Source organism: Charadrius vociferus, unplaced genomic scaffold (assembly GCF_000708025.1).
Source record: "Charadrius vociferus isolate BGI_N301 unplaced genomic scaffold, ASM70802v2 scaffold734, whole genome shotgun sequence".
NCBI classification, from domain to species: domain Eukaryota; kingdom Metazoa; phylum Chordata; class Aves; order Charadriiformes; family Charadriidae; genus Charadrius; species Charadrius vociferus.
The window spans coordinates 4,056-14,064 of NW_009648054.1; the positions used below are offsets into that span (position 1 = coordinate 4,056).

Consider the following 10,009-nt stretch of genomic DNA (forward strand, 5'->3'; position numbering starts at 1 on the left):
CCGCTCCGCCGCCGCCCCGGCAGACCCTACCGAATCCTCGTCTGCCGGGACAGAGCCGGAAAGCAAAGCGCCCCCCAACCCCAGGACGGACGTTAGCACCGGGCGGTTTTTATTCCGAGCGCCCCCACCAAGAGCTAAAGCCGCCCCCAAACTCTCTGCGAGGGTTCGGTGCTGGCAAAGCCGGTTCTCCCGGAGTCCCGGCGGCGTTGCCGGCGTTACCTTCCGGCTGGTAGCGAGGTGACGGTGTTCCCAGGCAGAGCGAAACGCGGGATGAGGCGTTGTCCCGGCCGATTCCGAGTTTTTCCAGGAATGTGGGACGCAGCGGTGGCTCCGTCACGCGTTGCCTTGGGGGAAGGCGAGCAGGTCGGTCCCGAGCCGGGACAGGCGCCGTCAGGGACTCGGGTGGGACCAGGTTAAGTCGTGCCCGAAAAGTTTCCCTCCTCCGACCCCGTCGGGGCTTTAGGGGCTGCGCTGGAGGTTGGGGGTGAGCAGGGCAGCCCCGTCCTGCCCCGTGCCGCCGGGCTGGTGCTTCCCGGCATCGCCAGAGCGCTCGGAAATCTGGCTGGAAGGGAAAAGGCGCCACGGGGACGAGGGTGCGATGGGGATTCAGGTGCGACGGGAGCTCGGTAAGAGCCGGGGCTCGGCGCGGTGACGTTAAGCAAAGCCTGAACTAGCAGGGAGAGGTTGGCTAAACGCCGAGAGGGAAAAGCGGCGTTTGTTTCCCCGTTCCGCCGACACCAACCTTTTCGCCTCCAGCACGCACAGTTCCTCCGGGCTGGTCCCGCTCGTATCCGGCGATTCCAGTCTCCCGTTGGTTTCCTCGTCCTGGAGGAGCTCAAAGAGCTGGAAGTCCTCGGCGAGGTCGCTGGGAGAGCTCTCCGCCTGCCGGAGACGGGGAACTGATATCCGTAGCCGGATTTTTCCCGGAAAGACGGGCGCCGGCGGGCAGGGGGTCTCCCCGGATGGTTAAACCGGAGTGCGGCGAGGGTTGAGGGAGGGTGTAGGGTCCGGCCCCGCGACTGACCTCTGATAAGAGGTGCTCCAGGCTGCCCGGCTCGAGCTCCGCGTCGCCCTCGAGGTGAGGTTTGAGGGGAGTGAAGTAGGGGGGATCCCCCTCCGGCAAAATCTTGATGGGGCCCCTCTCGGCGCGCTCTGCCCATCGCCCCTGCGGCCGGTAGCTCCCCCGAGGGACAACGGCAACCCGGTCCCCATCCTCCACCTCTCCCAGCTGGAAAGAGGGGAGAGAAAAGAAGGGATCCGGTGGAGCTGGAGCAAAGGGATCTTCGTCCGGCTCCGTTAAATTAAATTAAATTACATTTCTACGGGCGGCCACGCGCCTTACCAGCCTCTTTGCCCCCATGGGCAGCCTGCCGTTGGTTAGGACGCACGCCGGGGCTGGAGGGGGAGAACGGGGTTAGGAGCGGCGCCGTGTGCCGCAGCCCTGGAGGGGAAGAGGGGAAAGAGGGGGCAGGAAACCGGGGTGCAGCCACAGAGGGACCCCGGTCCCCAACGCACGCGGTTCCGAGTCTTCCTTGGAGGGGGTCTGCGGGGACGAGGCCTCGTCTCCTTCCTCCTCGGGCTCCTCTTCGGAAGCTCCGCCACCGCCGGGCAGCATCCCGCAACGGGAGGGGAAAAGGTTTTTCGGCAACGAGGTGGTATCCGGAAACATCTCGCATCACAGCAAAGCGCATCTGAGTCCGGGATAACGTTAAGGAAAAAATAAAGACGCCTTCAGGCTACGAAGCCTTTCCAATAAACCACAAATATTCCTTGTAAGATAAATATCCTGGACAGTTCTCCACAACAGAGCGGAGGAGGGGGGGGAAAAAAAAAGAAAAATCTTCATTTAAGTGCCATTTCTTCTCATGTAGGTGTTTAAAAGTTGCCCTGACGCTACCTTCAACACAGCCTCGGCGCGTGGCGCCGCCGCCGCTTTCGTCAAACGGTAAAAATTTTTCAAAACAATTCAGGAATCCCGAGAGGAAAAAATAAAATAAAAAAAAAAACCCAAAAAAAGGCACAAGTCAAGTGCTACTGGGATTTACTGGGATGGGGAAAGGGATACGCAACGCTGAGTGGATCCTCATCGTCGCGGGTCGCGCGCGCGCGCTCCCCTCCCGCAGCTCTCAGCGCCGGGCAAAAGCAACCTTGTTCGGGGATATTTTTGGGACCTGTTCTCTCCCGGGACACGTAGGGAGGAGCGATGGGTGGCAAGGCACAAGCTCCCCGCCAGGACTCATCCCTCGCCCAAGCGGAAGCACCGAGTCGGCAAAACAGCGACTTTCTTCCCTAACGAAGGGGGTTCCACAAACGAGCAGACTCCCCGACGCGGCTATAACCCCCTTTCCTGCTCCTCCAGCGGCGTTCTGGGCAGGAGAAGGGAAGAAATCAGCTTTGAGATGGGTTTTTTAGAAATGTGGCGTTGGGTTGAGTCGTTGGCTCCACCAACAGCTTCACGAGGGCTCAGCCCACGGGGTTACACGGACACACCTCTGTATGTGCACACGTGTGTGCGTGGACGTACAGAGAGAGAACCACGGAAGGGTTTGAGTTGAAGGGACCTTCAAAGGCCACCCAGTCCCACCCCCTGCTGCGGGCAGGGACATCTCCCGCGAGGGCAAATTGCTCCAAGCCCCGTCCAACCTGCCCTCCAACGCTTCCCGGGACGGGGGGAGCAGAGCTGCTCCAGCCCTCGGAACATCTCCGTGGCCTCCTCCGCACCCGCTCGAGCAGGTCCGCGCCTGTCTTGTGCCGGGGTCCCCAGAGCTGGACGCGGGGGGGGGTTACCGGAGCGGAGCAGAGGGGGAGAATCCCCTCCCTCGACCTGCAGCCCAGGAGACACTTGGGCTGCGAGCGCACGTTGCCACCTCGTGTCCCATTTGCCACCCACCGGCGTCCCTAAGTCCTTCTCAGCAGGGCTGCTCTGCATCCCTCCATCTCTCCATCCATCCGTCCCTCCCTCCCTCCACCTCTCCATCCATCCCTCTACCTCTCCATCCATCCCTCTACCTCTCCATCCATCCCTCCATCTCTCCTCCATCCATCCTTCTCTCCATCCATCCATCCATCCCTCTACCTCTCCATCCATCCCCCCTCTCTCCATCCATCCATTTCTCCATCCATCCCTCCATCTCTCCTCCATCCATCCCTCTCTCCATCCATCCCTTCATCTCTCCTCCATCCATCCATTTCTCCATCCGTCCCTCCATCTCTCCTCCATCCATCTCTCCATCCATCACTCGATCCATCCCTCTACCTCTCCTCCATCCATCCTTCTCCATCCATCCGTCCCTCTCTATCTCTCCATTCATCCCTCCATCTCTCCTCCATCCATCCCTCTCTCCATCCATCCCTCCACCTCTCCTCCATCCATCCCTCTTTCCATCCATCCGTCCCTCTCTATTTCCCCCTCCATCCCTCCATCTCTCCTCCATATCTCTCTCCATCCATCCCTCTATCTCTCCATCCATCCCTCTCCCATCCATCTCTCCATCCCTCCTCCATCCATCCCTCCATCTCTCCTACATCCATCTGTCTCTCCATCCATCCCTCTCTCCATCCATCCCTCCACCTCTCCTCCATCCATCCCTCTTTCCATCCATCCGTCCCTCTCTATTTCCCCCTCCATCCCTCCATCTCTCCTCCATATCTCTCTCCATCCATCCCTCTATCTCTCCATCCATCCGTTTCTCCACCCATCCATCTATCTCTCCATCCATCACTCCATCCATCCCTCCACCTCTCCTCCATCCATCCCTCTCTCCATCCATCTCTCCTTCTGTTGTCCATCTCTCCCTCCATCCCTCCTCCATCCCATGTCAGGACTGGGATGCCCCGCACTGAGCTGCAGGACCTTGCGCTCGGCCTTGTTGAACCTCATGAAGTTCCCGTTGGCCGATGTCTCCAGATCCCTCTGGACCACAGCTCTTCCCTTGAGGCTACCGAGGGCTCAGCCCCAAACCCTTCAGCGCCGCCGACCATCCTGTCCCACCGCAGCCCCCATCCTGCGCCGAGGGAGCTGCCGCCGCCCTGAGGGCCACCGCTTGGTGGAAATCGCCCTCTTACCTTCAGGATGGAGCCCTCGTCCCCTTGCGAGCCCTTGTAGCAGCACTTCAGCTTCCCGCTGGCCGCGCTGTACACCCTGCGAGAGGAGCAGGAGGTGGGCAACGTGGCGACGAGCCCCCCCTGGGGACAGCGGAACCGGCAGGAGAAAGGTTTAGCCCGAGCCGGCACGGAGAAGCGCTTTCACCTGACGTTTCTGTCCTGGCAGGCGACGGCGACGTATTTTTGCGTGATGTCTATGTCCATATCGTACAAGGTGGTTTTTTCGGCGACGTGATGCGTCCTGACGAAATTGAAGCCCTCCGGGAGCTGTACGGAGACGGGAGAGCCACGTTGCCTTCTCGCCCCTCCGAATTCGGGGAGAAATAGCGGATCCCCGCGGAGACGCCGCTTCACTCACCTTTTGAGCATTGCGGAAATAAATGCTTTTATCGGCGCCGCAGCTTATCAGCTGAACGTCCCCGTTGCCTGAGCGAAGAGAGCACAGGGAAAGGCGATGAGAGATCGCGTCCGTTCCAAATTCACCACCAAGTGAAGCCGAAAAAGGCTTCTTTGCCAATGAACCCATCAAAAAAGGATTCTTTTAAGAACCAGATGCAATCCAAGGTGGGATCCGCCCCCCCCCCCGGGTGGCTGTGTGCTTTTCATCTGCAGATGCCTCTTTTCTAGAGGAGCCCCTCTACCGCAGAGGTTGAAGGTTAGGTAGGTCAATGCGGAGAGAAAAACCTCCTCTTCAAGGCAGAGGGCAGTCCGACGGGGGGTTTTGGATGATATTCAGACACCTACCAGCAAATTTGACCGAGGTTATCGCGGAGGAGTGATCATCCAGGGTTTGCTCCAGCTTGTAGTTCTTGTCTACGTTCAAGACGTGGATCAACCTGTCTCTGCTCGCCGAAGCCAGCAGCGCCGCTCCTGGAGCCGTCGGAGAATCATAGAACGGTTTAGGTTGGAAGGGATCTTGAAGATCATCTCATTCCACCCCCTGCCCTGGGCAGGGCCACCTCCCCCCAGCCCAGGTTGCTCCGAGCCCCGTCCAACCTGACCTTGAACACCTCCAGGGATGGGGCAGCCACAGCTTCTCGGGGCAACCTGCCCCAGGGGCTCACCGCCCTCAGAGATAAAAATTTCTTCCTAATATCTAATCGAAATCTCTCCTCTTTCAGTGTCAAACTGTTCCACCTCGTACCATGGGTTCCCTCCCTGACCCAGAGTCCCTCCCCACCTCTCCTGGAGCCCCTTTAGGCACTGGAAGGGGCTCTGAGGTCTCCCCTTTTTGGCCTTCTCTTCTCCAGGCTGAACCCCCCCGACTCTCCCAGCCTGTCCTCCCAGCAGAGGGGCTCCAGCCCTCCCAGCATCTCTGGACTTTTCCCACCCACCAGTAAGAGCCGGTCACTGGGAAGCCAAGCCCCAGGGCTCACTGGTAATACCCGAGGACTTTGCGGTGGCAGCTTTTGGACATCGGTGTTCGGGATGAAACCTTACCGGTCTCCGGCTTGGAATACTCCAGGCAAAGAATTTCTGAATCGTGAGCTTCCACTTTAGCCACCACCTGCATGAACCGCAGCTCGTGTATCCTGCGAGGGAAACGCACCGTCGGCTCGGCCCCCCGATAATCGGGGGAAGCTGGGCAGGAACGCCGTCGACACGCTGTCGGGAGGTTGGGAGATCCCCACGGAAAAGGTTAAAGGGCTGAACCAGCTGGTGGGGAGTCCACCCGGGGCACCCAACCGCCACCGTCCTCCTTCGGCTTTGGGCCGAGGTGGGTGCCACTTGCCTGAGGGTTCCTCCTCTGTCCCCCGACGCCAAATACTCGCCCTCGGGGCTGACCTGCATCACCCGCACCCCGGCTTTGACGTCCAGGTGAGCCACGTTCTCGCTTCGCTCGGGCGCGCCGGAGGAGTCCTGGAGGTGCTGCGTGTCGTTGTCCACGTAGATGATGTTGCTCAGGTTCTTGGGAGCGAGAGAGAGGGGGGACGGTCAGGTCCCTCCGGCAGAGCGCAGGTGGCTCTTTGGGGAGGAGAGGAGCCCACCCGCGCCACCCAACCGCTTCCAACATCCCCGCTTCGTTTTTCCACGCATCCCGCTTCGGAAAAACAGCAGCATTTGAGCAGCACAACCGTGTCTTTTGGTTGTTCAGAGAGAAATAACGGGTGCAGGAGAACAGAAAGCGGTTTTTCAGGCTCGCCATAATCACCAAACCCCAATAAAAATCGCCACTCCTCTTCTGCTCAGGCAGCACTTTTGTCCCCAGAGCGGCAAGAAGCCAAAGGGAACCACCCCGAAACCTCCGACGACCTCATTTTCTCGAGGCAAATCCCACAAGAGGAGAGAACGGGGAGCCGGCTGAGCTCCCCCGGCTGCTGGCGCGGTTTTTTGGGGGGGGAGTTGCCTGGAGCAGGGAGGTGGGACGCAGCCGCCCTCCCCAACCCGACACCGTACCCTGCTGTAGGCGCTGCCTCGCTGGGGACGTGCGGAGCCGCTTCCCAGGGTCCAGGCGCGGATGGTGTTGTCCGAGGAACACGTCAGGAAGGAGCCCGGGGGCAGAGAGGATCTCCGCTCCTCGAATTCGGGGTACACCTGCGCCCGGAGGGTTACACGTGATGGAGCTGGGAAGGAAAGCGGAGCTGCGGGTGCCCCAAATTGCCCCTGCGGGATCCGTTCGTCCTCACCTCCACGCTCCAGACGAAGGAGCTGTGGAAAAGGTCCGACCAAACCTTCCCGACGTTCCGCAGGTCCCCCACGTCCCAGACGTAGACGCTGTGGTCCTTGTAGACGCAGGACAGCCAACGGTTGCAGGCGTCGTAGGCCACGGCGATGGTGTCGGGGTAGACCAGGTCCGTCCGCCTTCGGGGAGAGGGACACAAGAGTCGGGTCACATCCCGAGGGCATCGCGTTTTGGGAGGGTCGACCCCTCCAGAGCCCACCGAGCGCTCTGCCGGAGGCAGATTTGATTTGCAAATGAAACGGCGTCTGCGTATCCCGACACACGGCCCCAAAACGAAGGGGAAAACAAAGCCGCGTCCCCCATAAGCCTGCCAACCCCCTCGCCTCCTCCCGTCCTCGCCGTCCGTCAGCGCGGGCACCGATTCAAACCATCGAGACGAGCTCGCAGGTCGGGCAATGAGAGCCGTGGGGTCCCAAACCCGCAGCTCGGTGACAGAAACCGCGCCGGAGGGCTCAGAGGAGGGGACGTAGTGGGGAACGTGCCGTCCCCTCGGCCGTGCGGTACCTCGGTGGCGGATCCTGGGTGACATCCACGCCCAGAGGGTGAGGTTTGGGGAGATCGCTCAGGTAGTGCATGTCTCGAGCCCGGAAAATCCTCACGGTGCCGTCGGCGCAGCCGCAAAAGATCAGTTCCTCGCTGAGGCAAAGGCAGTTTGGCAGCGGCACCTGCGGCCGGAACGGGTCAGTTCTCTGTCGGTGGGTTTCACCCCAGGGAGGAGGTCCCCATCGTCACCTGTAGAACGATCCATTTCTCCAGCACCCGTTTCTCGTTGAACCGGCAGAGCAGCCCCGAGGAGGAGACGCAGAAGATGCTGCCCGACATCTGCCCTCGGCCGCAGGCCACCCCGCAAAAGACGTTATCGTGAAGCTTTCCCAACAGCCCCGAGCGTCCCACCAGCGGCACCGTCTCGGTGATCTGCAAAGCAAGGGAGAGCCGCCGCCTCGACGTTAACGAGCGTTAACGAAGGAAACGGGCTCTCGGCCCTCTGGAGCTGAGCCGAAGCACTCGCGGCTTCGAGGTCCGGCGTGGCAGATGCACCCACCCCACCGAAGCCCCCCGCGACAAAGAGCAGATAAGATCTTAACTTAGTTTGAGTTTGTTACCAACTTGTAAAAACTAATCCCTTTTCCAGTTTGTTGCTTGGACTGGTTTGGTTTGTGAGGTTCCGTGACATCCGGCACCGAGCGGCCGGAGCAAAGCAACCTTCAGCTACGAGGCAGCGTGAATTTTGGGGGCGGGGGGGGGGAAAACCTCGCATTTCTTCGGTTCTTTCTACAGAAACCGTCCGCTCCCGCGTCACATCGGCTTCAGCGACGTGGTTTTAAGCAGCGTTCACCCCCAGTTGAGCTTCACCGACCGTTCGCGCCCCGTGGGACGGTGTGGGCAAAGGACACCCCCTCACCTTCAGCTCCCTGGAGGCATCCAGGAACCAGAACTTGACGTGGCGGTGCCCCACGGTGACGAAGTAGCTGTCTTCGGAGAAGGACACGGCCATCACTTTGCAGGGCACCTTGTTCGACGTGACCAGGGAACCTTTCTGCTCAGAAAAAAAGACGCGGTGAGGTCGTGGCCAACAAACCTTATTCCCCCCCAAAAAACCTGGAGCCACGAGCGACCGGGAGAAAAGATGGAAAAAGGGTTGTTTTCCCCCTCCCCGAGATTTGGGGAACGTCGAGCTGCTTTAAGCCAACTCGGTTGTGGCCGGAGCTCACCTTCCAGGCCCAAACGTTGACCACCATGTCGTGCGGGTGTCCCACCGACACCAGGAACTTGGCGCTGGGGGAGAAGGCGACGCAAGCCACGCCGTGCTTGTGACCGTGCAGCGCCGAGACCTGCGCCCGTCCTTCCACGTCCCACACGCGGACTGCCGGTCGGTGCCCGTTCTGCGCGGGGAAAACGGCGACGCGGAGGTTGCTTTCCCCTTCTCGCCAGCCCTTCGCGGCCAGCCGACGTGTTTTCCGATCCTACAAGGTGTTCCCACCCTCCCAGCGCCATCCCAAATTGGGTGGAAAACCCCCCGAAAAGGAGGGAAGGAATAATCCCGGCTACTCCATCCTGCTGGCGCGGGGAAAGCGAAAATTGGGGTGTAGGTGACTACAAACGAGTGGCGCCCACCTCTCCGGTGACGATGAACTTCCCATCGGGCGAGAAGGCCAACGCGCTCAGGGTTTTCCTGGAAAATATTGGGTTTTCTTTAGCAACTGGGCTACTGCGGAGGGCAAAGTGAGGTTGTGTTGGGAGGAGAAGGAAGGAAAAATACTGGGAGCCGCACCAACATCGCTCCTGAAAGCTGATGTACAGCACAGCGCGTGTTTAGGGGGTATCTGGAGGTGTTGAGGGGTACCTGGCGGTGTTCAGAAGGTTTTTTGGGGAGTCTCTGAAGGTGTTTGGGGGTACTTGGAGGAGTTTGGGGTGTACCTAGAGGTGTTCAGAAGGTTTCTTGGGGGTGCCTGAAGGTATTTGGGGGTACCTGGAGGTGTTCAGAAGATGTTTGGGGGTACCTGGAGGAGTTTGGGGTGTACCTAGAGGTGTTCAGAAGGTTTCTTGGGGGTGCCTGAAGGTATTTGGGGGTACCTGGAGGTGTTCAGAAGATGTTTGGGGGTACCTGGAGGAGTTTGGGGGGTATCTGGAGGTGTTCACAAGGAGTCTGGGGTATACCTGGAGGAGTTTGGGATGTGCCTGGAGGTGTTCAGAAGGTGTTTGGGGGTGCCTGAAGGTATTTGGGGGTACCTGCAGGTGTTTGGGGGTATCTGGAGGTGTTTGGGTTGTACATGGAGGAGTTTGGGGGGGACCTAGAGGTGTTCAGAAGGTGTTTGGGGGTACCTGGAGGAGTTTGGGGTGTACCTAGAGGTGTTCAGAAGGTGTTTAGAGGGTGCCTGAAGGTATTTGGGGGTACCTGGAGGTGTTCAGGAGGTGTTTGGGGGTACCTGCAGGTGTTCACAAGGAGTCTGGGGTGTACCTGGTGGAATTTGAGATGTACCTGGAGGTGTTCAGAAGGTGTTTGGGGGTGCCTGAAGGTATTTGGGGGTACCTGGAGGTGTTTAGATGGTGTTTGGGGGTATCTGGAGGTGTTTGGGTTGTACATGGAGGAGTTTGGGGGGGACCTAGAGGTGTTCAGAAGGTGTTTGGGGGTACCTGGAGGAGTTTGGGGTGTACCTAGAGGTGTTCAGAAGGTTTCTTGGGGGTGCCTGAAGGTATTTGGGGGTACCTGGAGGTGTTCAG

The 10,009-nt window shown here is 59.7% G+C and overlaps 1 protein-coding gene across 1 annotated transcript in view; it reads right to left on the minus strand.

Moving 5' to 3' along the window:
- WDR62 (WD repeat domain 62) overlaps positions 1-9,714 on the minus strand; it is a gene marked incomplete at its 5' end in the record, with an annotated part of 11,259 nt that extends 1,545 nt beyond the window's left edge. The window contains 20 exons of the mRNA XM_009883716.1: positions 31-41; positions 220-344; positions 743-882; positions 1,025-1,228; positions 1,343-1,395; positions 1,516-1,669; positions 4,066-4,141; positions 4,250-4,362; positions 4,454-4,530; positions 4,849-4,974; positions 5,545-5,636; positions 5,837-6,012; positions 6,502-6,639; positions 6,732-6,906; positions 7,292-7,452; positions 7,520-7,702; positions 8,190-8,324; positions 8,500-8,670; positions 8,903-8,960; positions 9,684-9,714. Of these exons, the coding sequence (XP_009882018.1) occupies positions 31-41; positions 220-344; positions 743-882; positions 1,025-1,228; positions 1,343-1,395; positions 1,516-1,669; positions 4,066-4,141; positions 4,250-4,362; positions 4,454-4,530; positions 4,849-4,974; positions 5,545-5,636; positions 5,837-6,012; positions 6,502-6,639; positions 6,732-6,906; positions 7,292-7,452; positions 7,520-7,702; positions 8,190-8,324; positions 8,500-8,670; positions 8,903-8,960; positions 9,684-9,714 (2,399 nt within the window). The remainder of the gene's footprint in view (positions 1-30; positions 42-219; positions 345-742; positions 883-1,024; positions 1,229-1,342; positions 1,396-1,515; positions 1,670-4,065; positions 4,142-4,249; positions 4,363-4,453; positions 4,531-4,848; positions 4,975-5,544; positions 5,637-5,836; positions 6,013-6,501; positions 6,640-6,731; positions 6,907-7,291; positions 7,453-7,519; positions 7,703-8,189; positions 8,325-8,499; positions 8,671-8,902; positions 8,961-9,683) is intronic.
- Between the last annotated feature and the right edge of the window lie 295 nt (positions 9,715-10,009).